The sequence below is a fragment of the Atractosteus spatula genome, chromosome 11, assembly GCF_055471065.1.
Source record: "Atractosteus spatula isolate fAtrSpa1 chromosome 11, fAtrSpa1.hap1, whole genome shotgun sequence".
NCBI lineage: Eukaryota > Metazoa > Chordata > Actinopteri > Semionotiformes > Lepisosteidae > Atractosteus > Atractosteus spatula.
Genome location: NC_142716.1, coordinates 21,376,119 through 21,403,366, shown reverse-complemented (window position 1 = coordinate 21,403,366; position 27,248 = coordinate 21,376,119). Strand labels below are relative to the sequence as shown.

The 27,248-nt window shown below is 36.9% G+C and overlaps 1 protein-coding gene across 2 annotated transcripts in view; it reads right to left on the bottom strand.

The window, feature by feature from the left end:
• rabgap1l (RAB GTPase activating protein 1-like) overlaps window positions 1-27,248 on the bottom strand; it is a 351,445-nt gene that overhangs the window by 280,955 nt on the left and 43,242 nt on the right. For both annotated transcript variants that reach the window (XM_088926643.1, XM_088926644.1), the window contains exons 8-11: window positions 25,374-25,440; window positions 19,493-19,595; window positions 10,626-10,792; window positions 4,624-4,774 (exon numbers count right to left, since the gene is read on the bottom strand). In XM_088926643.1, the coding sequence (XP_088782769.1) occupies window positions 4,624-4,774; window positions 10,626-10,792; window positions 19,493-19,595; window positions 25,374-25,440 (488 nt within the window). The remainder of the gene's footprint in view (window positions 1-4,623; window positions 4,775-10,625; window positions 10,793-19,492; window positions 19,596-25,373; window positions 25,441-27,248) is intronic.

Here is a 27,248-nt window from a genome sequence, read left to right as displayed (position 1 = left end):
AAACTGAAACTGTGTTAGTGACTTCTAAGTGAAGAACACATAATTAGAATGCCCATTGTGGTTTCAAGAATGCAAAGCTTTTATTCACTGGTGAGAACACAGTCCTCCCGGCACACCCAATTGATTAATGAGTAAGGTTCATTCTTATTCCTACTCCCATATGTAAATTACGTTCATTAAAAGTTTAAATATTTTCTAATTAAAACAAAAATGAAAAATATCTGCTTCTCATGCCAAGATTTTGATAAATATTTTCTGCCCAGTCATTTAAGGCTTCTAAACTAGTCTTCTCACAGTGAGCAACTGTTAGCCATCTGGTGATAAGCTCTATGCTTGAGATTCTCTCACACAGCTACCGAAAACCACCTCGAAAACTGTCTGCCTGTTTCCCTAGGAAGCCCTGTTCTGAGCAGTCCTTCACAACTAGCCTGTCCACCTGCTTACCATCTTCATCAGCTCTCCTAGGAATTGCATGGAGAAGCCCAAAGCCCTGCACTTGGATTTCAGCTGAGGTGTAATAGCAGGATCCAGGATGCAGCAAAATTAGAACACACATCAAAACTTAACCATCCAAAATTCTGGCAGCAATTCTAAAAAAGGACTGGAAATCAAATTTCAGTTGCAATACACATAACATATTACCAACTGCAGTTTAATTTCATTGAGCGAGATTATTCAACTTTATGTTCACTCTAAACATAAAATTATGTTCTGTATGTATTGTACAACACATAACATTTTGAATCTATACTACTGTACATATAACCTAAAACATTTTGCTTCAGAATTCAGAGTTGTGTTTTTACATTCTGCAAATTTTGTTTAAGCAGTTTAGAGATAATATTCTATCCATCCATATTCTAACTGCTTCATCTAGTTAAGGGTCATGGGGGAGCCAAAGCCTATCCTGGCAAGCAACGGACGCAAATCAGTGGATACCCTGGACGGGATTCCTGTCCATCTCAAGCCACACAGAGACATGCATACACACACCAGGCCAGCATTGTGGGTGTTGTGGTTTAAATGCTATTGGCTCGTGAACAGCATCCCCCTATCCCAGTGCATAGTGCCACATTAAATAAAACCATGAGAAAAAGAGATTCACAATGCAAAGCTGTGTCAGTCTTCTGTGTAAAGAAATCGGTGTGACCATCATGGATGTTGTTTTTTAAAAACTGTTTAGTAAAGAAAAGGAATTTTCCTGCTGTCGGCAGTATTGTGTATATCGTTGACTCTTACCTGAATGAAAACAGGACATAAAGAAAGGGTTTCAGAAATCAAACAAAGCTTTATTCTCTGCTTACAGGCTGGATAAATGGAGACTACCTTGAGTTTGTTTCGGTGCTATTCTGCGTTTCTATGGCCATATACAGGTTGTTCGCACGAACCCATATTGAGCAGTATTTCTTGTATTCTGAACCTATGTACACAGCAGTCCCACAAGTCGTGGTCTTTAAAATGCATTTGGTTTGAAGGCTTTATGTGTTTCCTTTGTGAAGATATGGACATAAAATGTGTGCATGATCAAAAAATGGCGTAAAAAAGGCTGTGAAAAAATTCACAATGTACTTTATGCACAAAGCAAGTGTTTTCGTAACTCTGGGAGCTTTCGTGAAAATGCTATTGGCGTGCCAAAATCGTTTTCGAAGTTCAAGCTAACTTTACCGTGGTCTGAAATCTGTGTTGTACAGTGATAAAGACGTGGGTGATGTCATCCCCATTAAACAATGTGCTTATCACGCAAATCCTGCTAAACTAAAAATTAGAGACACAATGACTATTATTGGACAATGTTGTGTGGCTCTGGCAGATTTTCACTGTAAACTGAAGAGTTATTGAGGAGACACGTTGTGTATTGCCTCTTTTTACACTTGTAACAACATTCCAATGTTAATGCAACACTGAAGATATTATTAATATCTCCCTATTCCGCGGGACATGGGAATGCGCAGCTACCACACCTGACTCTAATCAGGTCTGCGCTTTAAGATCCCCACGCGTTCGCGGACGGTGTTCAACCTTTGAACCAGAGTATTTGCAAGCCGGCTACAAAGGATTATTTTTGTCTTTTATACACGATCCTCTCATATACCGAAAAACGATCGCCTTTACAGAAGACTACACACCGTCACACCCCTTACTCGCTGACAAAGAACAAGAAGCGCTCTGCCGGTGCTCAGGCAGTACGGTTTTTGAACCTGACACTATTACACAACAGTATGAAAAAATGAGTGTTAAGAAAAAACAGGACATTTGATTGCTGGTTGCCTTATATTTATTTTAAAAAATGAAATAAAAAATAAGATACAATGACATGTTCCTGCCTACCTCAAACACTGCGTGACTTTAAAAGCTGTAAAAAATGGTTATGATAGCAGAAAGTCACCTTGCTCTTACAAGCGGCTCTGTTAAGCAGAGTTTGTGTTAACACAACACAACTTTTGTCAGTGAAAAAAATGACCGCGGGCACTTTTCCTTCCTCCCTATATTCACATGTACGAGTAGAATTGGCGAACCTTCCAATGAAAGACAGTTTCCTTTAGCCCAAGACTGGCAGGAAACAGTTGAAACTCACCACACCCAGACTGTTAACTCGATCAACCTTTTTTAATAGCCTTGCAAATGCGCTTATACTGTAGGATATGTACTCGACGCACCAAAGGTGTCACATTTACTGTACATGTCAAACCAGTTGCTTTCTGTTGCAGATGCGCTCCTATTGTGTTTTTTTTCTCTCCATAGCCTCCGCTTTATCATTTATACAGTATGCCTATTCCAGAAACATTTTCATTGTCGAAATACAGGGAGAGCACGTAGTTTCAAAAACACCATACGGGAGTAGAAGTGAGCAATTACCTGCTCAAAAACGATTGTTTTCCCAAAAGCATATACCATACAATCATCGCAACAGTTGCAAACATTCCCGATACACAACCACGTTATGTACTCTACATTGTTCTATTTTATACTGTGACAGGAGAATACGCACTGTATTAATTATTGATGCTGCTGGGCTTTGAGCTTTGAGTCGCCTACTAAGACTAGCTTGAAGAGAAAGTCATTGCCCTTCCCTCTGCTTGCCTCACCTGTTCCCATTTTTAACCATTCTGTGTCTGAATCGCAACGAAATGCAGGCTCTGTGTCATTTGTTCACAAAGTTATTGACATCTGAAACATCGTGTCTCATAGATATTTTAATAAGCGAAGCTTATGAAAACTTATGAAAATGACCAGACACATTATTAGAGTTTCAGTGGAATTTTTTATACCGCTTTGTTATTCTCGATTCTAATTCCAATATATACAATTTCATTTTAAGGCTTGAGGCGTCTGTTAAATTGCTCCACTGGATAAAGTGTTTTGAAATAAACCGATTGAACAGTTGACAGTATTCACGTTTGCTAATTCACGTTTTTATTTCATTATTAATATATCTTAACATTGAATATGTTATATATACAAAACAAAACCATGTTAATTTCCCTACGGGATTAATAAAGTATTATCTATCTAATATAGTGTACATACTGTAATACTTCATCATGCATGAATGAGTCAAATTAAAAATAAAACGTGTTTACAAAGAAAGTGGATTACAGTAATACTACCAGCTATATAAATACAATTATTTAGATCCTTAAATTAATATCTTTATTAATTTCTTTAGATACACGATTCCATATTATATTCCCTATTATCAAATTCTAAAAAGTATGCGGTTTTTTTTCTGCAATAACGAGCATAAGTATTCACAGAAATGGTTAAAACATTATAACTAAGTATATAAACTTAATATAGTCAGAAGGAGCATGTAAAAACTTTCCCAAAATAACGACAGTATGTAACTGAATGAAAGACTTTGATGCTTAAAATGTTTAGGAAGAAAGTGGAATATTGGTGTGTATTTTTTATTTAAACTACCAATACCAGCTATATACAGTTTACATAATATGTTTATGTTCCTAAATTAATATCATTTATGACCTTCAGACACTTATGCTTCTCTTCTTTTTATGCTCAGCATTAAAATTTCCCTTTAGTGGTAAAATTCCATATAAATATTCAATACTAAGCGGATTAAAATGTGCACAGTAAAGAGATTAAATGATTAAATCTTTTCACTACCAACCAATGCACCACGAGTGCCCCTGTCGGTCATTTTGGCTAGCCAATCACTTACCGCGGTGCCCTGCGGTGGCTTGTGGGTAGTTTACCGTACCGCGGGTTTGTACCTTGCATTTTGAATGGCTGCATCTGTATGAGTATCTAATGTAGAATCGGTGTTATTGAGACTGATTAACAAGATAGTATAGTGAATTGGTATACTAAATGCATATTCATTGTTTTGTATCTCTTGTTATATATTCTATATATAACTTGGTAACCCTCTATATCTGCCATCTGTATCCAGGCAGACTGTTATATGTTTTTATATGCACAATTTTATGTATTAATAAATGTATTTAGTGTATTTGAACCCGTGCGTGTGTATTGCTGATTGTTCTGACGATTGATAGCCATAAAAAACCCTGTAATTTAATGCTGTCCCAGTACATTCACATAACTCCTACGGATAAAAATACTGACTTCTGAAGTAAGTTCATGGAATAGCTATAAACCTACCTTCCTCAGTCTCCTCCTCTTCAGTTGGGGAAGTCGGAGTTCCCTGTCCCCCAGTGGGGCTCTGTGGAGTCTGGTTTCTCTGTGTTTGTCTCTTCAGGCTCAACACCTCATAGATCATATCCCCTAAACTCTGGCTGCTTTTTTCACTGTCCTGGCAAAACAAATAGTGAGAAAAAAAACAAAAATTAGAAAGAAGAGTAAAGAATAAACTGGTGTAAAGAAGTGTTTGCTCCCCAACTGTATCATACTGCGTACAGTACTTAGATTTTTCCCTGCAGCGCTTTCACATAAATATAAGCTCTATTTGGTGGAAACGCTGCCACTTTAACACTACTTTAAGATAAAACAACACGTTAAGTATGCATCACATTATGTAAGTATAATACAATTTTCAGTTTCACGCACAAACAAAAATGCATGTTTTTTTATGCGTATACAGCATTCAGTCTTAAAAAAATATTAATGCCACTATATCCATTTTTAAATTATAAAATGTAAAATCTAAATTTTTCTTCTTATTTATTTTGTTTTTTGCTGCCCTTTTTTTATTCCTAGTAGTTGATATGATTTTATCAGTTCTATATTGTATTATTACATTAGTAGTTTCAATAATCAAAGTTGAAGTTGTTAGAAACAGTTTATTTATATGCCCTTTATTTGGCCATATACAATTTCTTGTATTAGGAATTTGTCTTTTCGCATACCCCAATTTGCTCTCCATGAGACACACAGAAAGGGAGCTTGGGGTCAGAACGCAGGGTCAGCCATTTATACTGCACCCCTGGAGCAGTTGGGGTTAAGGGCCTTGCTCAGGTGCCCAACGGAGTGGGATTCCTCTGCTGGCCGAGGGATACGAACCAGCAACCTTCCAGCCACACGCGCAGATCTTTAGCCACAGAGCCACCGCACTGCCCCAAAATTATTTATGTATATTAGAAATAAACAAGAACAAAATTCCAGTTGCGGGGTGTTTCTGAATGTTATTACCAATATTAATTTATGGATCTAAATATAATGTATTTATATGCAAAGGAACATGTAAAGGTTTATTCCAAGCTGAAGAGAGAGGAAAAGAAACAACTGTGGCTGTGGAGTTCGGCTGTGGAATAAAACTTTACTTATTCCTTTGCAGCCTATGCATGCTGACGCAGCTACCTTCTTGAACTAATACATTTATATAGCTAAAAGTAGGACCATATTCCACTTCCAATGAATCAATTTAATTGACTCGTTCACTTGTGGTTATTGTGGAAACATTTTTTCCTGTCAGTTTTATTTATGTACCATATTCCACTTTCTTCGGAAACATCTGCATCAATTTCTTTGACTCGTTCATTTGTGTTGTTATTTTGGGAATATTGTCCATTTTAACTATGTTATCAAGTGATACTTTGGTACAGTGGTAAAGTCTGCACCTATCACCCAAAATGTCCCAAGTTCCTGTTCAGGGCAGAAGTTTAATTTTTAAAAAATAAAGTTTAAAATAAAAATAAAATAGAAAATAATATGTACACTATATTGACATTTGTATTATTTTTTATATATCACAGTTCTACTGGTTTACAGTAAGACTTCAAATTAAATTGTATATATATAGTTTAAATCATTACAATCTAAAATAACAAATTGGTACTAATAAGACTGAAAACTGAACTATAATAGCGTCTATGAACATTATTAACATCATATGCCAGCAGCCATATCACTCTGCAACTCACAACTGGCAACCCACTGAAGCTAAGCAGGTGTGAGCCTGGTCAGTACCTGGATGGGAGACCTCCTGGGAAAAACTAAGGTTGCTGCTGGAAGAGGTGTTAGTGGGGCCAGCAGGGGGCACTCACCCTGTGGTCCATGTGGGTCCTAATGCCCCAGTATAGTGATGGGGACACTGTACTGTAAACAGACGCCGTCCTTCGGATGAGATGTAAAACTGAGGTCCTAACTCTCTGTGGTCGTTAAAAATCCCAGGGTGTTTCTTGTAAAGAGTAGGGGTGTAACCCCAGTTTCCTGGCCAAATTTCCCATTGGCCCTTACCAATCATGGTAAGGGCCAATGGTTCACTCTGTTCTCACAGCTGATGTGTGGTGAGTGTACTGTGTGCACTATGGCTACGTTCACCAGGTGGATGCTGAACATTGATGGTGGTGGAGGGGAGTCATCATTAGCTGTAAAGCACTATAAGAAGAGTGTCCAGAAAAGTGCTATATAATTGTACCAAAATTGTTTTTTCTCAGTTTCTAATAATAAGCATGTCTTGAAACATGTGTTCTTTCTCAAAACTGTTAATTCAAGCCTTAAATCTAACCCAAACTCAAATGGCACCAATGCCCTCAACAGATCTATGACTTCTCAGATGACATTCTTTTACAGTACTTACATAAAAAGGCCAATTAATGTCTGAATCAAAATTACTGGTAACAAATTATAAGATTAGTCAAAAGAGTCTGTATTTTTTTCTCCAATACGTATATAATTATTTAACTAACTACCGTAATAATGGGTGTAGAAGACAATATACTTAACAGTATGAAGCTCTGGATACGGGGCGATGAGGATAATGTGCTCTAAGAAAGGGCACTGCTTCAGTTTTGTTGTTTATTCTTTATTGATAAAAACACAAGTGTTATGTTCTGTAAAACTGAGATTCATCTGCAAATGTGAATGCAACAAGTTTTGCATTTAGTGAAAGTATTCTGCTTGTTTAGGGTTAGTATTTTATCATTTGAATCTCATTTTTATTCTTTAAGTCATAGTAACTGAGAAAAGAAAAAGTTTAACCTTGAAGAAAAAGGCTTGCTGGAGCTCAGTTAAGCAACGTTTATTCACAGATGGCGTGAGGACCTTTGAACAAAAACTGAAGTCTGCAACCCATGTTACTCTTACTTTTGATCTATAGGCCAAAAATCTGAAGCAATTTCCCACACTTTAAGAAGTCACCGAGTCCTTGGTACACATGCAAACGTGTATCTAACTGTATCAGATCCACAAAAAAACCCTAAGGCTGCATCACAAGAGAGCACAAACAACTGCAGGGATATGCAGCATGATCTCTTTTTGCTGAAAGTGTCATGTCATTTCTTTTCAGTGCCCACAAAATTTCACAAGCATTGAAAAAGTGATCATAACTTTTGATAACCATAACCTATCTCTGGCTAAAAATGAAAGACACTGAAAGAGAACACCACAAAAAGTAGACTGAACTCAATTCTACATGTAAACTAAGAAAAAACATTTTTTTAAGAATTTAGTAATAAAATATATTGTGCTACATTAAATGTACATTGACATTTAAACTTAAACAATTTTAGCAATTTAATTTTTTGACCTGACCTGTAACATCTTGATATTTTAGATGTTTTTTTATATTAAAACTATTATTAATATATGACAAGTATTTCAGTATTTTATCTCCAAATTTAGTTTTACAATCTTCGTCTGTGTTCATGTAAAACTATCACCTTAAACATTTCAAAATCAACACAATTTTGATAATTGTTGATTTTGATGTTTTGACAGTTTTTAAAAACGTATTAGTATACACACTATAACTCACACTTTCAACAGTGATCAAATGTTCAAAATATGCAGAAACATAACCCATCTGTGCAGATTGCAGAACCATACACCCATACCCCGGTATAAAAACGTTCAGTATTCAAATTTTCACTAATCCTAACACGAAGAATTTGTACCTTGTAATTCGTTATGAGAACGAAATTTCACTAATCCGAACTTTGAAGTTCAAAAGTGACTGACTTTGGCCGAGAGGTCTCAGTGCCACTGAACAGCTGTTTGTTTCTGTGCGGGCACAAGGCATTCAAAGTGTTTTTTGTGTTTGTTTTGTAGATGCTGTTTATTATGGGCCCTAAGAAAGAATTTGCTTGTTTCACGTATTTTATTTAATTCTTACTAGGTTTTTTATTTTTCTTGTCAATTTCTTAAGTGTAATAGTTGACAACAGTATGTACATCGTTCTAGCTGTTCACTTGGATAGAGATCTATTACAAAAGAATGAAAAATATAAATATGATATCATTAATTATTTTACAGCTATAGTTGGCTTATTTGAGTAGAATTGCATTGTTCACTAAGCTTGATATTGGGTGATATTTTTCCCATAAGAAATAATGAAACTTTTATTTTTGATTTACGATCTCCTGCCTTCCAAACAGATTTTCAGGAAAGAATTAGGTTTGGATACCGGGGTATGAGTGTACATACATTCTACTTATTTTAATTCAAAAAGCAATTCTCAGAGACTCTGTTTACAAAACATTTACTACACACTTTAAGTTCAGTTCACATTGTGGACTTTTCAGTTTATTCAAAATCACATGCTATCTTTGCAAAAAGCCAAATAGTTGATTATTTTTCAATGGTTTTGTAATACAGCTCAAATTAGAGTTGGATCTTGAAGCAGGGTAACCTGGGGCCAGGCTGGAGCTGGAGCTGACCTGTGAAGCCAGCAAAACCAGAGCAATACCAACTAACACTGCACACAGAATATTATAATAGTAATAATAATTACTTACACATATATAGCACTTGTCTGGACACTCCACTCAAAGCGCTTTACAGGTAATGGGGTCTCCCCTTCACCACCACCAATGTGTAGCATCCACCTGGATGATGCGATGGCAGCCATAGTGCGCCAGAACGCTCACCACACATCAGCTATCAATGGGAATTGAGCAGAGTATTGAAGGCCAAAACGTAGATGGGGATTATTAGGAGGCAATGATTGGTAAGGGCCAATGGGAAATTTGGCCAGGATGCCGGGGTTACACCCCTACTCTTTTCAAGAAACGCCCTGTGATTTTTAATGACCACAGAGAGTTAGGACCTCGGTTTTACGTCTCATCCGAAGGACGGCGCCTGTTTACAGGATAGTGTCCCCGTCACTATACTGGGGCATTAGGACCCACATGGACCACAGGGTGAGCACCCACTGCTGGCCCCACTAACACCTCTTCCAGCAGCAACCTTAGTTTTTCCCCAGGAGGTCTCCCATCCAGGTACTGACCAGGCTCACATCTGCTTAGCTTCAGTGGGTTGCCAGTTGTGAGTTGCAGAGTGATATGGCTGCTGGCATATGATGGTAATAATGTTCATAGACGCTATTATAGTTATATGATATGATATGGTTATAGAAAGTGATATACAGAGTGATATACAGTACAGAGGCTACAGTGATACAGTATATTAATATGGAATCACATGACTAAGGGGAAAGTTTGTTAGCTGAAAATAAAAATAACCAAAATATAATAACATTACTAAATGTCATTTTTAATATTAGTTTATGAATATATATATATAACCTATTTATATAGTTTATATGGCAGTTGTTGTTAACGGTTGTTAGCTGTAAGGTGATATGGCTGCTGGCAACTCTTTGTACTACATACGCAAAACCTACTGTACAGCATAAAATATTCTTGTGTTAGTGTTTTAAATTTTAGAAGTTAGGATACCGTTCCAAGTAGACAAATATATCAGAGGGTTAATTTTTAGTCCAAAGTGTTAGTTTTCGGTCAAGAATACTGAGGGATCAGGGATTAATTTCTCAGTCAAGAATCATAGGAGATTATAAAAGTAACATATTAACTACCAAGCAGGCTCTGTGTTCTGGACATACACCCAGGCTCCTTGGTATGTGACACCACCCCCTTTATTACTATTCTCCTGTCTTTTGAACTCCTGCTTACTAGGTTTGTTCGTTTTGCAACACTGACATTAATGGTTTCCTATCTTGCTTACTGCACTGTATATAACCTGAGAAACTGCCTTTGTTACTTTGAGCTTCACTGTGCAGTTCTGCTGGTGGTGCTCCTGTATGCATACATAGATTATTTTTCTCTGATGGAACCTGAGTTGACTCTAAAAGGACAAAGGACTTACATTTAACTGTGGAATGTGTCTTGGTCACCTTGTGATCAGGTAGGTTAAAAAATGTTTCAATTTGCCTGCATTAGGTTTTTTGCCTGAAGTTTAGTTTTTACCTGTTTGAGTTTAAGGTAGAAGGTCTCAGTGAATGTTTTCCTGCTGAAGTACCAGAACCTTTCATTAGCTGGGTAGACACGCACCAAGGTCTCCAGGAGGAAACGGACTGGCTCCACAACTTCGGTGACTACCAGGTCCACTGCAACTGTCATGTACACCTGTTTGTCTGCAGCACAGAAACAGCACAGAGAGAGACACTTACATCACAATTGCACCACTGCAAAACACCATGCAACAAACTACTTAAACATGCAGGAACCTGACTCAGATCAGCATACGCCACTGTGAGTACAATAGTACTTGGTATTATCCACACCTTCCCGACACCACTGTCTTGTTTTGAATTGCAGTAATTTGTGACCTAGAAATAATTTGCAATCCAAAATTCACAAAACGAAACGCTAGTAACCACCTGTACCAGGTGTCCAAATTTATTGACAAAACACATGCTAAGATATTGCATATTTCAGGTGAGCTTGGGGTGGACGTGAACACTGGACTTTTAAGGTAATCCTGAATGTAAGGAATAAACTATAAGCATGTTTTTCATTGGCTCTATATTGAATGCTTGATTAAAGAAATTGTGTCATATGAAACAGCATATCAAGAATAAAACCCTACAACAGCTTCAGTCTAGTTGAGCTATCAGTGATCCAAGTATTGTTCATCTAATATTAATTTAAATTAATATGTAGGCCACTATTCTGTCGGGAGATTACAAACACACCACTACAGTTGAAATTGATTGATTAAAATTCCTCTTTCTTTAGAACCATGTTACTTTTATATGCTACGTTTCTTATGACTTTTTTGATTATCTGTGGCTAAAGTGTTAGATCTATCTGTAGTTCCATCAGACTCCTTGAAACCACTATCCAGTGACGCCTTCAATTTCTTAAATTTCAAAAATCCCTTCACAGCATGATGATAATTGCCTTCTGTCACAGCAATTAGTAGAGCAGTAGGTAGAATTTGGACTGAAGCACCAAACCATGAGTGACACACCCACTGCCAGAATTAAACTATCTGCAGATCTGTACATTAACAGAACGATTTTCCAACATTTTCTAGCATTCAGGCTTTAACCTTGTTATGGCCAAATGGTGCAAAACTGAGAAGAACAACCCTCACCCCAGTCCTATTAGATGTTTAAAATATACTTTTATGATTGACCATTACACATTAAAGAATGTTAGAACAGAAGAAAGGCAGCAAATGAAAGGTGGTCATTTGGCACATTTTGTTTGTTTGATAGAGAGAAAGTGGGGAAAAGATGCAGAAGTTACAGCTCTGCCACCTTCAAGCCTGACTACCTCAGATCTCTCAAGTTAAGCCAGGCTGGCTTTTCAGCAGTAGGATGGGAGACACTGAGAAAACCATGTTACTGCTGAAAGTAATTCTTGTGGACACTCTTTCCTTTGGACCACAATTTCCAACCTAATGCATAAGAATGATGACCAGGGAAACTCATAATGGTCTTGTAAGAGGAGCCATTCTTCAGATAAAATGTTAAAGGGGAACTGCAATGCTATTTTGGGGTGGTGCGGTGAGGTGTGGTGGCTCTGTAGCTAAGGATCTGTGCCTGTGGCTGGAAGGTTCCCGGTTCAAATCCCGCAGCTGGTAGAGGAATCCTACTTTGTTGGGCCCCTGGGCAAGGCCCTAACCCCAGCTGCTCCAGGGGCGCTGTACAATGGCTGACCCTGCACTCTGACCCCAAGCTTCTCTCCCTGTCTGTCTTTGTGTCTCATGGAGAGCAAGCTGGGGTATGCAAAAAGATGAATTCCTAATGCAAGAAATTGTATATGGTTAATAAAGTGATCTCTTATCTATTTTTTATTTTTGGGTTAAAACCAATCAGCATCGAAACAACAAAATGCCCAGTGACTTGTTGCAGCTGTAGCACATTGTAAACAAGCAGGCTTGTGAATATGTCTCTTTTAATCCAACAGAAATATTATACTTGATCATAAAAATATCTCAATGATCAGTTTGAACTCAAATATTCACAAGATAATGAAGCTTTCTAGAGTCCCTTTCTAATGGAAGACCCCAGTTATAGGCACATAACACTGAATCCCGATTAGTCAGTGGTATGTTTCAACAGACGTGTTCTGCTGGTGCTCGCTCGCCAAATTTATGATCCAAGAGGCCATCTCGATTTACAATGGACAGCAAGGTAGGTGTTTAATATGAGAAAGATATATATGAGGAATTAAGAAATGTTAAACTTCTATTCTTTAATCTTTCTTGCTTTTCGGCAACAAATTAACTTTTCACCTTAAGGCCCCTGCAAGCATCACAAGGATATGTGCTGTTTCAGCATGACTAAGAATAACATGAGCACAACGCCTTATGAAACGTTGGCAACATATCCTCTTTTCTGAAGCTGTGCTCTAAAACTTACCATATATAGAATGGTTTGTACGTTAACCCAGCTCAAGAACATTGTGTGTTAACATTTGTTAAGGATATTACGTTCCGTGTTGTCTACGCCAAACTTTGTTTGTTACACTGTATAAAAGGACTAACCTTACAACCGTTCAGACAGACTGACTGGTGTAGGCTCCTCTCCCGCAGGACTCATTTATGTCATTTATATGACACAACATATATAAGAAATTTGAGTAGGCAGCTGCATCAGCATGCATATGCTGCATGGGAATGGTGTGGCACAGTGGAACATAATTTTTTTCTCAAAAGCTCCACTGTTTTCTACCCTTCCACAGCCCCATGAAAATGTGCTGCCTACATTAGCAGCTGCAGGTGAGACCGATTTGAGCTCAGCTATAAGAATTCCTCACACAGCTCACGGTGCTCAGTAATAACCTCACCAAGAGTTTTACAGCCAAGGAGACCTTCTCCACTCTTCAGAGAACCTTATTCTTCCTTGCTTGCACAGTACAGTACATTTTTAAAAAAAATTCTCTTTGCTCTCCTCGCATGCAAGTGCTATTCAAACACATTTCTCTTTCTTCTTCTTCGCTCTCAGAGAGTATTTAAAAGAAGACCTTTACGCTTGTCATTCTGAGATCTGATCTTTGATCTACCACACAGATCAAAATACCAGTCAGTGCCAGATATTTTTATTTACTAGTGTTATTGTAGTCTAGATTTTTCTGGCCAGTTCTGAGATAAACCTTTATTACATCTCTTGAATTTCTGATGTATGAATTCATGCTGGTGTTTCTAGTGGGTGCATGCATTTTATCCTTTACACTATCTAAGACTACATCTGCAGTTCTGAAACATATTTTACATAACCAAAATGTAAAGTTATATTAGATCAAAATACCAGTCAGTGATAGATATTTAACGGCTGGCCTTATTTGCTAGTGTGCTTCTAATTATAGCCAGGTACATTTTTAATCGTACAGGTCTGTAACAATGCCATGCAATATTATCAATATTATCTTACTGTAGTGAAATGTATATTTTATCTTAATGCAAATTTCAGCAACAAGTAACCAGGAAACAATTTAAGTTTACATTTTGCTTATGAAAAATATGTTTTACACATACTGTACTGCAGTGGCTTTAAAGCCATATGGTCTAATACATAATATATACAGTACAGATCCAGCCATTCAAAATGTGCGAAGCACGCTACAGAAGCAGCCATTCAAAGTGCACGGTACAAACCCGTACCGCGGGCATTTGCCTACGTCATAGCGCGTCATACACAGTACGTGATTGGCTGGCCAAAATGACTGACAGGGGCACCCGTGGTGCATTGGTCAGTCGTGGAAAGATTAAATCATTTAATGTCTTTACTGTGCACATTTTAATCCGCTTAGTATTGAATATTAATATGGAATTTTACCAAAAAGGAAATTTTAGCAGCTGAGCATAAAAAGAAGAGGAGCATAACGCATCTGAAGGTCATAAACAATATTAATTTAGGAACATAAACATATTACTGTATGTAAACTGTACTGTATATGGCTGGTCTTGGTAGTTTAAAGAAAAAATACACACCAGTCTTCCATTTCTCCCTAAACATTTTAAGCATCAAAGTTTTATGAAACGGTCCCCAAATATGCGATTGCTGTATAGAATGAATTTTAATTTAAAAAATTTATTTAACATGAAAATTAAGCTGTTTACGTTCCTCTGCCTGATAATATAGTCCCTCATTGCTACGCAACGCAGAAACACAGCCACAAGTAACTAGCAAAGAGAGGACATTAGCTAGCCAATATGATAAAGGAATAAATGACTTTTTTTGTTTATTTTTTTAGCACATTTATTTGAACATTTCCATCGATTGTACAAGCACTTGGAAACTGTCCAATCCCTAGTTCGTCAGAAATTTTCTTTTACACTCCAGGCATGCTCCCACTGGCGCTAGTCTGTGCCTTCTAGGATATAATGCCGGCGATTTGTTGTTAAAATTGGGTTTCCAATAACGCCACAGCAAACTCTTGTTTTTATGTCCACTATAACAGACATAATCTCCCTTGCTTTTAACCGAGCGTTTCATAATTTCTAAAAATGAAACTGATTTAAACTATGCGACAGTTATCATTCAACGAGAGCTCAAAATATCACAAGGATCCTCAAGAGCGCAACAAAGACTGCAGAAAAAGATACGTGTATCAGATACATGAGAATCCAAGCTTTTCTATCTACGCTTTCTTATCTACGCTAAGAAGTAGTCTTTAAAATTTCTTTATCACACAGTAAAAAATTATGGGCTGTGCGTATACCATTGGATATAGCACGGCTTCAGAAGGGTGTCAGCCAATCAGATTTCAGGACCGGAATTATCTGTTTTATAATCGGGAATATAATATGGAATAACGTATCTAAAGAAATTAATAATGATATTAATTTAAGGATCTAAATATCTAAATCTATGTATCTATATAGTTGGTAGTATTACTGTATTCCACTTTCTTTGTAAACACGTTTTGTGAACACCCGAATCGCAGGTGGATTCTGTTTTTTGTTATGGTCTGTAGCTCAAATCCTGCTTAACTAAAAATTAGACACAAGAAGAGTATCATTGGACAGTGTTGTGAGGCTCTGGCGGAATTTCTCTGTAAACTGAAGAGTTAAAGAGGAGACACTTGTGTATCCACCAAGGCAAGTCATGTAACATACACTGAAACAGCAACACACATATAGTAATATGGTCCGAAGGACCACGTAAAAACGTTTTGAAATAACCACAGGTAAGACTTTGATGCTTAAAATGTTTAGGGAGAAATGGAATATTGGTGTGTATTTTTTCTTTAAAATACCAATACCAGCAACATACAGTTTACATAATATGTTTATGTTCCTAAATTAATATTGTTTATGACCTTCAGATGTGTTATGCTCCTCTGCTTTTTATGCTCAGCTACTAAAATTTCCCTTTAGTGGTAAAATTCCATATAAATATTCAATACTAAGCGGATTAAAATGTGCACAGTAAAGAGATTAAATGATTAAATCTTTTCACTAACAACCAATACACCACAAGCCCGAAAGCACAACATTATTAATAATATCTTCCGTGTCGCATTAATATTGGAATGTTTTTTTTACAAGTGTAAAAAGAGGCGATACACAACATGTCAGTAACAGAGCCACACCGGTATTATATGTGTATAGAACTGTTTAGTTCGCAAAAAAAGAGAAAATTGTCATGTTGTGGAAATTTGTGTGTTTTCTTTTATTTGTATGAGAGAGAGGTTAAAGAGAAAAAAGTTTACATTGATTTCTATTGATATGTGTCCAGCTGTTTCACCATTATGCTACGTCACTGTGTCTGTGGCGTGATAGCTTAAGTGACTGACTTATAAGCATGAGGTCGGGTGTTCAAATCCAGGAATCGCTATCAGTTTTTTTTAACAAATAAACATTTCTTTGAAAAACTAAAATAGCAAATATTATGGACACTATATTGACATTTTTTATATTTCTAAATATCACAACATGTTCGTACTGTATGTACACAGCGGTACCGCAGGGTGTAGGGCGCAAACCCACTTGAGCCCGAAAGCCCTGCATTATTAATAATATCTTCTGTGTCGCATTGACATTGGAATGTTCCTTTTCTACAAGTTTAAAAGGAGGCGATACACAAGTGTCTCCTCTTTAACTCTTCAGTTTACAGAGAAATTCCGCCAGAGCCTCACAACACTGTCCAATAATACTCTTCTTGTGTCTAATTTTTAGTTAAGCAGGATTTGAGCTACAGACCATAACAAAAAACAGAATCCACCTGCGATTCGGGTGTTCACAAAACGTGTTTACAAAGAAAGTGGAATACAGTAATACTACCAACTATATAGATACATAGATTTAGATATTTAGATCCTTAAATTAATATCATTATTAATTTCTTTAGATACGTTATTCCATATTATATTCCCGATTATAAAACAGATAATTCCGGTCCTGAAATCTGATTGGCTGACACCCTTCTGAAGCCGTGCTATATTCTCTGGTATACGCACAGCCCAGAATTTTGACTTTTTACTGAGTGATGTAGTGTGCTCTCTGAAGGCACCAGTTCTGTAGGGTTTGGGCATTTACTGGGACAATTATTAATTGTAGCAGTAAATCACAAAATTGATTCTTTTGATGGCTTTAGAATCCAACCATGCGATATAACTCAAACAACGCACACACACGGGTACTAAGACACGGGGATACATTTATTAATACATAGAATATGCATGTAAACCTAACAGATCTTATCGAGAGGGTTATCAGAATACAAAACGTATATATTCAGTCAGTTACGAAGAGTTACATATATCAAGAGGACATACGTTCAGTATATCATTCATTTAGACGTTTCATAAAGTGAACTTGGTTACAACTTCTACATTAGATACTGAAAACAAGTACATAACTCTTAGGAATTAAATTGATATCAACTGGTTGTAATGCTGTAATGCATTGAAGTTGAATACTCATCCAATCTCTGGGGATTCAGATCTCCTGCGGACTCAAAGAAACAGTTGCAGGCTTGTTGCTGTCCAATCCACGCTCTCTGGCTCGGTGCCAGGCTGTGCTGTGCGGCTTGCGACGGTGCGCTGCTGATGCTCACTGACCGGCTAGTTAGTGTTGGCTTTAACTAGCAAAGTTTGCGCATAGGAGAAAAGATGACTTTGGGTCCCAGCAAGTCAGGAAGAGGACCGGTTCGTTCCTGATGAAGCGCTAGTTCTGAATAGTGATTCAGCTGTCCACAGTTCTGACCTGTTCACGAGGCTTGCTGCTGATGCTAACCTCAGGTGGATCCTCTGGTTACTCTCTGGCAACCTCCGCTCTAGACTCTTAGAACAAAGGAAAGTTCTGGCACTCGGACACACTGGCCGTTCCGTGGTTGTCCGGGCTGAGTCTCAGGATGGTCAGGAGGCGCGCTGCGAGAATGTCCTGCCCTTGGGAGCCTTCTGCTCCTGGGCCGTCCTGCCCTGGAATTCTCCTTTGAATTCCCTTTAGAAAAGTCCACAGAATTCTCTTGGAGCTCTGTGTTGCCTGTTTTTACCTGAAGGAACTTCAGCTCATTCATTGGCTGAAAGTTCCATGGGCATCAGAGTCCCACGTGGGTTACTCGGCCCTACCAGTCCCTGATTGGTTGATCAAGGTGAGATATGAGTCATTTACTCCTGACACCTAGGAATGCAGTCCAGATGTCCATCTGGCACTCCCTAGACAGATAGGCGCCAATGGATGACCATTGATCATGATAGCCAGGCTTAGCTAAGTGCATCCCCCTTTGGGAGCTGTCCGTTATCAAAAGAAAACATCTTTAAATCAGCCTGCATGAATAGCTTCTCTGTGGCTGCACCACAGAGATGAAGGGAGAGATGAGGCCTCATTTGGGAAAGCACCGCAACACCTAACTCTGTCTTATTAACAAGCATTGCCGCTACAGTGATAAAGAAATTTTAAAGACTACTACTTAGCGTAGATAAGAAAGCGTAGATAAAAAAGCTTGGATTCTAATGTATCTGATACACATATCTTTTCTGCTGTCTTTGTTGCGCTCTTGAGGATCTTAGAAATGATGAAACGCTCTGTTAAAAGCAAGGGAGTTTTTATGTCTATGTTATAGTAAAAGAAAATGCCTGACGAACTAGGGATTGGACAGTTTTTTAGTGCTTGTACAGTCGATGGAAATGTTCAAATAAATGTGCTAAAGAAATAAACAAAAAAAGTCATTTATTCCTTTATCATATTGGCTAGCCCTTGTTAGTTAGTTAGATCAACGAAATGCTGTGGTGTTACTTTTTGTCAATGAAAAAATAAAGTATTTTCATTTAAAATGACAGTTACAAAGAATGTGGACCAGCGTAATACTTTGAGTTTACAGCTTGTCCAAGGTCATTCATTATTAATACTATTAGTAATATCTTCGGTAAAGGCTTTGATGCATAAAATATTTCTGCATAATTAAAATATTTACGATAAAGGTAGGTTGTGTACTTTTGCCCAACTGAGCAATCTTGCTTTCATAAAATATACCAACTTTTTAATGAATGATGATTAACATGCTGTAATACACAGTTTAAATTATTAGCTCCTCCTGGCGGTTTTACAAGTTGATTCCGGATACTATTAACATAATATAATTTGCATATGGTCATTTCCGGTATGACGCATTATACCGCGTCATACCGTGTTTTGATGCGACACGCCTACAGCGTTGTACCGTGGCGTACCCCGCGCGTTTTGAATGGCTGCATCTGTACGTGCCTTGTGATTTACCGCAGTATCCCTCGCGCTTTAAATCTGTACTTTTCAAGATGAAAAAGCAATCATTTAGAGATGTGCCAACACACTACTGAAATCCTAGCATCCCCGGCTTTCTGGGAAAGATAACAGAATGCATTCTTTAGTTAAAACAGATTAAAAAACAACAATTTACCTTTTGGGGTCTCCTCATTTAGCACTTGAAAGGCAGGAATATTGGGGCTCCAGGTTCCAGTAATTACATATCCCTTCCCATCAGCACTCTTTCCCATAGATTCCTGCATATTCAGAAATAACAAAAAAAAATTGTTGTATTCATTTTGAATCAGCAGGCGGTGCAGGTGGGGTGGCAATATCCACTGCTCTGATTATTTCATAAATACTAGCTTTTAAAAGTAGCAACAGATCAGATAGGCTGCACTGTGTACAACACTGAGAAGTCAATGCAGATCAGCTTGCTGCTGGCTTGGTATGTACAAGTGTTCAATCACAGCTGGACACTGGACGCTGTGAATTGATTGCAACATCCATGCCTACTGTGTCAGGTTGAAGTTCTGTTCATCAAAGCAAAGCCAAAAACAGAAACAAACAAGAAAACATGTTCTTCACTGATAACTACATAAGGTAAAGAGACACATCTCTTTAAAATATCTGTGGCAGGTTTTTTTTTTTACCGATGGGGCTGTTTAACAGCCAACCTGCCCTATTAGTTGCAAACAGACTATTTGCAGGGTTATGATGAATTAGATTTTTGGTGGTGGTTAATTTCACATTTTCACATGGGGGTCAGTTTTTTTGTGCACAGATTCCTGTGGTCACCTTGTTTAAAGGTGAGGTCTGTCACTTAGCAAAACCTGTATTGCCTCTTATTGACAAAAAATGAGGTGCACCTTTATTAATAAAGTATTATTTATCGTTCATGAAGATAAGTGGAAGACAACTAAGATATTGGATGAGAAAATATATGTTCCGCCTAATAGTTGAGGATGCACTCTTCTATTGCCCCAGTTCAATTTGTTTTTCAATGGTGAAAAATAGAAAGGAGAAACAAATTTCAGCTGTACAGTCTTCCTCAGTTGTGACAAATGTTGAGCTTCTTCTGTTTTTCCTAGTGGAATTAACATGTACCTGTATCTTAGCAGAAAACACAAACTGACGCAGCCCCCCATTCCAACAATATACTGCTGGAATAGTATTTACTGCCCCTCACATTGAGTAAGAATAAAGAAAATTATTTATAGTTTAACATGTATTTTATTCTTGAGACCTTTTACTGTTTAAAAAGAAACAGAACACAACACCATGTGTCAAGCTTGCTTTGTAACGGCACGAGAGACTTGAATTGTCTTTCAGGAATTTTGTAGTGTTACTGCCATAGAGACTTAATTGGGTACTGGACAAGAACATTTCAAGAATATTTCATTCTGTTCCAAAACAGTTTTCCAATCTGTGCTTTCCAATCCTGCTATGAGGGACACCACTGTGTTCTAGCTTTTACTCTTGCAGAACCCTCATTTATTTTATTAACTAAAATCAGATTTGCTGTCAGTCCTTCACCATTGTTTTCAACTACTGTCAACAAGAAATTAACTTGAAATGGCAGCTTTTTCTAAGTAGAAAATAATGTATCATGAAGTCAATGAAAGAGCTAGAGAGTACTATATCACATTTAGTGTTAACACTCCACCTCCTTATTAAAACCCTATGCACCCCAGCCCCCCACAGACACAATGGCAATCTCCACCTGGAAGGGGTGTACCCTTACTAATCTTTACTAATTATCTTCTAAAATCTGCATAGTACAGATCTGATTAGTGTGTTGAATTGACGGGAACCCCTTGCACTTCAAGTTTGAAAGATCAGATTTTTTGTAAGTTTTACTCAGTTAACACATTAATGAGAAGTCTTTAACTCGATCACTTACTGTGGTTATTTTGGAAAAGTTTTGACATGCTCGTTCTGACTATATTAAGTATTAAGTTTATATACATTATGAAAATCTATAATGTTCTAACATTTTCTATGAATACTTGCTGTCATTATTGTTGTCAAAAAAGTTGTAGTACTTTTCAAATTCCACTTAATATGGAAAATTAATATGGAATCATGTACAGTAACTGAAAAAATTTTGATAGTTGAAAATAAAAATAGTTCATAAACATTGTTAACAATATTAATTTATGGATCTAAATATAATATTATGGTGCCCTCGCTTGCGGTTGCGGTTGAAGAGTGCCTGGCTAGAGTGTGCGGAGAAGGGCATGACGTGAGTAGTAGTGGCCAGGGCGGGGACTAGAGGAGCCCCTGGCCTGTGCCGCTGACTAATTGTGGAATGGGTGTACACCATCGTAAGATCACCAGATTTATGTAAATAGTGCAGCTGCTGTGCTGTTAGACGTTTGTAAATAGAAGAGCTGAATTCCTGTCTTTCATCCTCGCCAAACCCACCATGCTACAGTATATTTATATAGCTGATAGTAGTACCATTTTCCACTTTCTTAGTAAACATCTGCATCAATTTCTTTACCAAGTGATCCTTTGGTAAAGTGGTAAAGTGCACACCTGTCACCCAGAAGGTCCTGTGTTTGATTCCTAACTTCCTAAGTTTTATTTCTAACAAATAAAGACACCTTCTCTAAAAATAAAATAGTAAATAATATGTACATTATATTGACATTTTTATTATTTTTTTATTTCAAAGCACGATAATATTAAATGATATTAATAAAATATTATATTAAAAACATGAATGAGTTAGTAAACCTGACAATTACAAGTTCCAAAAACAGTTTTCCAATGGAGCAGACCTGCACTTCTAATAAATTATCATTTCAAAGTCTCTCAAATACATAAAAAAAATTAATATACTGTAATACTGTAGGTCACACCCATACCTTAACAAAGCCAGTAATAAAATGAGACTATAAATGCGCATTATGTAGGGAAAGGATCTGTATATAGATTAAAAATAAAAAATAAGGTTCACCTTCTTCATAAACATTTTCTGCATCAACATCTTCAACTTGCTGCGGTTACTTTGGGAAAGTGGTGACATGTTCCTTTACATACATTGGCAGCTCAGTGGTAGGATTCTAGGTGCTGTCACACAAAAAGGTCCAGGTTTGATTCCAGCTCTGACCTGAGTCTCAACACTACTCTGCATAAAGCGGTTAGAAAATGGATGGACTGGTGTTTATACTTGTAGAAATGTTCCACTTTAAATGCAATACGGAATAAATTTGCATTACATTAGGTATATATTATGTTACTGTATACTTCTGGTTTTCTTTTTAGCTACCAAAATGTCCCTTTAGTTGTATAATTCTATATTAATTTTCCATATTAAGTGGATTTAAACATGCGTAGTAGAAAAAACGGATTAAATGAAGCAATTATTTCACTAATATCTAATGCACCACAAGTGCCACCTATTGATCACCTTTGGCAAGTGAATTATCATATGCAATGCGCTATGTTAAAATCTACCAAATAAGGACTACTAATGTGATACTCAACTTGAACAGCAGCTGTGGGTTCAAGTTTAAACATGTATTATATTATAACCGCTTTTATTTCCTTTTGATAAATGACATAGATTCATATGGAGATGCTTCAGACAAATAAGTGAACACACTGCTATTTTGGTTTATATATAGACTACATTTGTGTCTGAAATACTATAAATGTTAGTTTTATGCAATTTCACTGGCTTCATTTTTTGCACTTCATCTAAGAGTTTTCTTTAATTTATGATTGTGGATCTACTCCACTTGAGATTTGAGTGTGTTAGTAAGTTACAGGTATGTAACTTAAGGCATGTACTGCATATTTCTTACAGCGGTGTTAGAAAATCATTACAAAAAGCGCCAGCTAATGTCCAATAGAGTAAGAAATGTTACTTCTTAAACATAATTAGCATAAATATAAGATAGTTCAGGAGGGTAGCTGCGTCAGCATGCGTAGGCTGCAAAGGAAAAAGTAATAGGTTTATTCCATGCTGAAAAAAAGAAGAGAGAAAAAACACAACGTTTCGGCCGTGGAGCCTTCTTCAGGTGAATCAGAAGAACCCTCCACGGCCGCTGAAGAAGGCTCCACGGCCGAAACGTTGTGTTTGTTCTCTCTTCTTTTTTTCAGCATGGAATAAAAATATTACTTGTTCCTTTGCATAAATATAAGATGCTGGTACAAGGGAGTGGATTTCATCTACAAGTGAAAAACAAATTATATTTGCAGCTATAAAAAGGTAAACTGAGAAGACTTCTGTAACCGATCTTTTAAGGCCATTTCATTCCAGTGCTGATCCTCTGATCTTGTGAGCCTTTTGAATTTTAAAACAGCGTTTTGCTTGCCTCTCACTTGGTCTGCATAACAGTCTATTAAAAGCCATCAACATCACTGTGCCATGTGCAGTCCTACATAACCTTGCAATTGACTTGATGACCCTCCTGATCTGTCTGCAAGACATTTGTCACAGTGTGGTTGTTTCACCACCTTTATTATTGGACCATAGCCACAGGACAGAGAAGGGACACTGTTCCGAAGAACTGTCACAAATAATCAATTTTAAAAAGATGGCGATAAAGAGTTTTTTCTTTCACATACCCTTGCATTTGCAGCTTATTGTCTGTACCCCCAAATCCCCAATATCTGTTCTTTCCTCTGAGAAACACAAGCCCAGAGTCACATCACAATACATAAATACAACAAATCTAATCAATTAACATATAAGTGCATATTAACATATCATTGCACTAAAGGCTCTACATTCAGAGGAAAAGTTTAAAGTGAACTTTTTCATTTATTTACTGGACACTGTGATCAGTGAGATAGAAGAACGTTTTTGTTTCTTGAGCGAATTCAGCTGTCTTTTTGGCATTTTATTTGATATAAAAAATACTGGAGATAATTCAGCTGAAGCCTGCTACGAACTTGCCTTGTTTTTAGGAGACATGGCAGAGATTTGGTTTCTGTCTCATCTGCTCCCTAATGAAGTTAACACTCCATCTGAAGTACTGCAGTATTTGGTCAACAAAGATATGAAATCATTCAGTTTTGTTTTTGACAAGGCTAACGCTAAGTGCGTGAGATATCATAATAAAGAAAAAGCTGTTCAAATATTTTTCTTATTTTTATTTTATTTCTTGTGAGGTGCTGATTGGACTCTTTCTGTAATCAATAAATGGTCTTTGTAAACCCATGTTTGTAGCTTGTATATGTGTATTTTCTCTGATTACCGGTGTTGATTAGGCTACTGCTGAGGTATAACGCTAGCCCATGGTGAGGACGGCCTGGTCCTTGTATGGGCCACGGAAGTGTTTATGGTCGCTCATGTGGACTGCGAGCTGTAATAGGTTGGGAACCTCTGCCCTAGAGTATTTGATTTATTTTGTATGTGGAGGACATGGTTAAGGTAGATCCTGTTTATAATTGAGGAGAATCACTAAAAGTATTAAAATAATTAGCTTTATTTTTTATTAATTTCACTTACAGACACACCAGACATTTAAGGATTAACTTGACTGAACACTGGTCTCACATAGATCTTTACAAATAAAAAAAAGTTATGGTTTCTTATCACCCAAACAAAAGACACAAACAAACTGCTGCAGGTCGCTACAAGAGCAGTGCACTCAACCCCCCCTAACATCATTGTTATCGAATCACTGTTGACCTTACAAAAAGTCTCATGAGTCAGAAACTTTTTGATAAAATTCTCCACATAACTTACAAAAAGCTACAATTGGGAGAAAATGTTTTCAAAAAGAAAAAATCACACTACTGACACTCCTACTAAGCATCTTCAAAATCAAACGCATTTTCTTTTTTTTTTAAATTTTAGTTTGTACCACTTGTTCTTAGTATAGTGTCTAGACCTGGTAGTTAGATAGCTTTGATGGTAATTTGGTAGCATAAAGAGAGTCAATATCACATCAGCAGAAATCATATTACTGTGCTTGTATAACTTGGCTGCACATTGGACTATCACTGTCATTAATGTACAAAATTAATGTACAACAGCCAATGGAAGAAAAGCAATGTAAAGTCTAAATCCTTACCATGTCCAGCAAATGCATGTCACTGTTTCGCACCTTTTGGCCGGGGCTGAGGAGCATTCCAAAACATCTAGGAGACAAAGTACAAAACGATAAAGCAAGGAATTAACTATAAAAAAATAAAGCAGAAAAAGCCATTCTTGAAAGGCCGTTTCTTCAACCTTCAAAAGTGAGTATGAGGCATTTTATTTAATCATTCCAACATTATGTCCTCTTTACTGTTAATCTTCCTAGTGGATTGTGTAATTTTAGGTTTGGTTAGGATATTTTTCTTTATTCAGGAAAACAAACTTTATTGTTAACATTGTGTAGCACTGATTAAATGGGTTTCACGCCAGCTGATAACTTACTTATTTAACAAGAGCAACACTGCATGTATGCTGAATTTAAAAGAGGAACAGTGCATGCATGCTGAATTTAAAAGTATACAGAGACATTAAATACACAGTGCTTTGCTTAAGGAATTGACAACTGTTTACCAGGCTATGGATCTACACTTCCAGTACCTGGAAAAGCATTCACACTGTTACAATGATGTTGTTATTGCCTGGTTAAAAATGATCATGCAAAGTTTGAGCTCAAAAAGGAACAGGCCGTCTCAGGCAGTGATTATAATTGAGTGCCCATTACAGATGTACAGATGTACAGATGCAGCCATTCAAAACAAGCGAGGTGTGCTGCGGTATAACATGGTGGGCGTGTCGCAGTGTACCATATCACACTGTATGCAAATTAGATTATGTTAATAGTATCCAGAATCACCTTGTAAAACCGGCAGGTGGAGCTAATAAAGCTTAACCTTTCCTGTACACCATTTGAGCTGTCACCAGAAAACATCCAGTTTCAAATCCCGATCACTGCTGAGGGACAATCTTTATTCAATTAAGAATTTAAGTTGTATACTCTTTAGACTTTTAAATTTAAACTGTGTAATACAGCATGTTAATCATTATACATTAAAAAGTTGGTATATTTTATGAAAGCAAGATTGCTCAGTTGGACAAAAGTACACAACCTACCACCTTTATCATAAATATTTTAATTATTTAGAAATATTTTATGCATCAAAGTCTTTACTAAAGATATTACTAATAGTATTAATAATGAATGACCTTGGACAAGCTGTAAACTCAAAGTATTACCCTGGTCCACATTCTTTGTAACCGTCTTTGTAAACGAAAAGACTTTATTTTTTCATTGACAAAAAGGAACACCACAGCATTTTGTTGATCCATTCAAGCATTCGTTTCCAATCATACAAAGTAAGTCTTGAGAATCTCCAATTCACCATGCCTTTCACACGCTCATAAAAGATATTTATTTAGGAACATAAACATATTACTGTATGTAAACTGTACTGTACATGGCTGGTCTTGGTATTTTAAAGAAAAAATACACACCAGTATTCCATTTCTCCCTAAACATTTTAAGCATCAAAGTCTTACAGTACATGTGGTTATTTTGAAACGTTTTTACCTGCTCCTTCTGACCATATTACTGTACGTTTACATAATTTGTGAAAAATTGATTGTTTTAACCTTTTCTGCGAATACACTCGTTATCAGACTAAACAAAAGCATATTTTTAGAATTGGATTAATAGGGAATATAATATGGATTATCATATCTAAATAAATTAATAACGGTATAACTATGGAATGTTTATTTGTTAAAAGAAAACTCAAGGCGACAGCAGGGCTTGACCCACGGACCTCAGGCTTATAATAAGGTCTTATACTACTGTTTGAGCTACAGTATATGAATATAATTATACTGCTATTAATTTCTTTAGATACGCGATTCCATATTATATTCCCTATTAATCAAATTCTAAAAGTATGATTTTGTTTACTCCGATAGCGAGCATATTTGCAGAAAA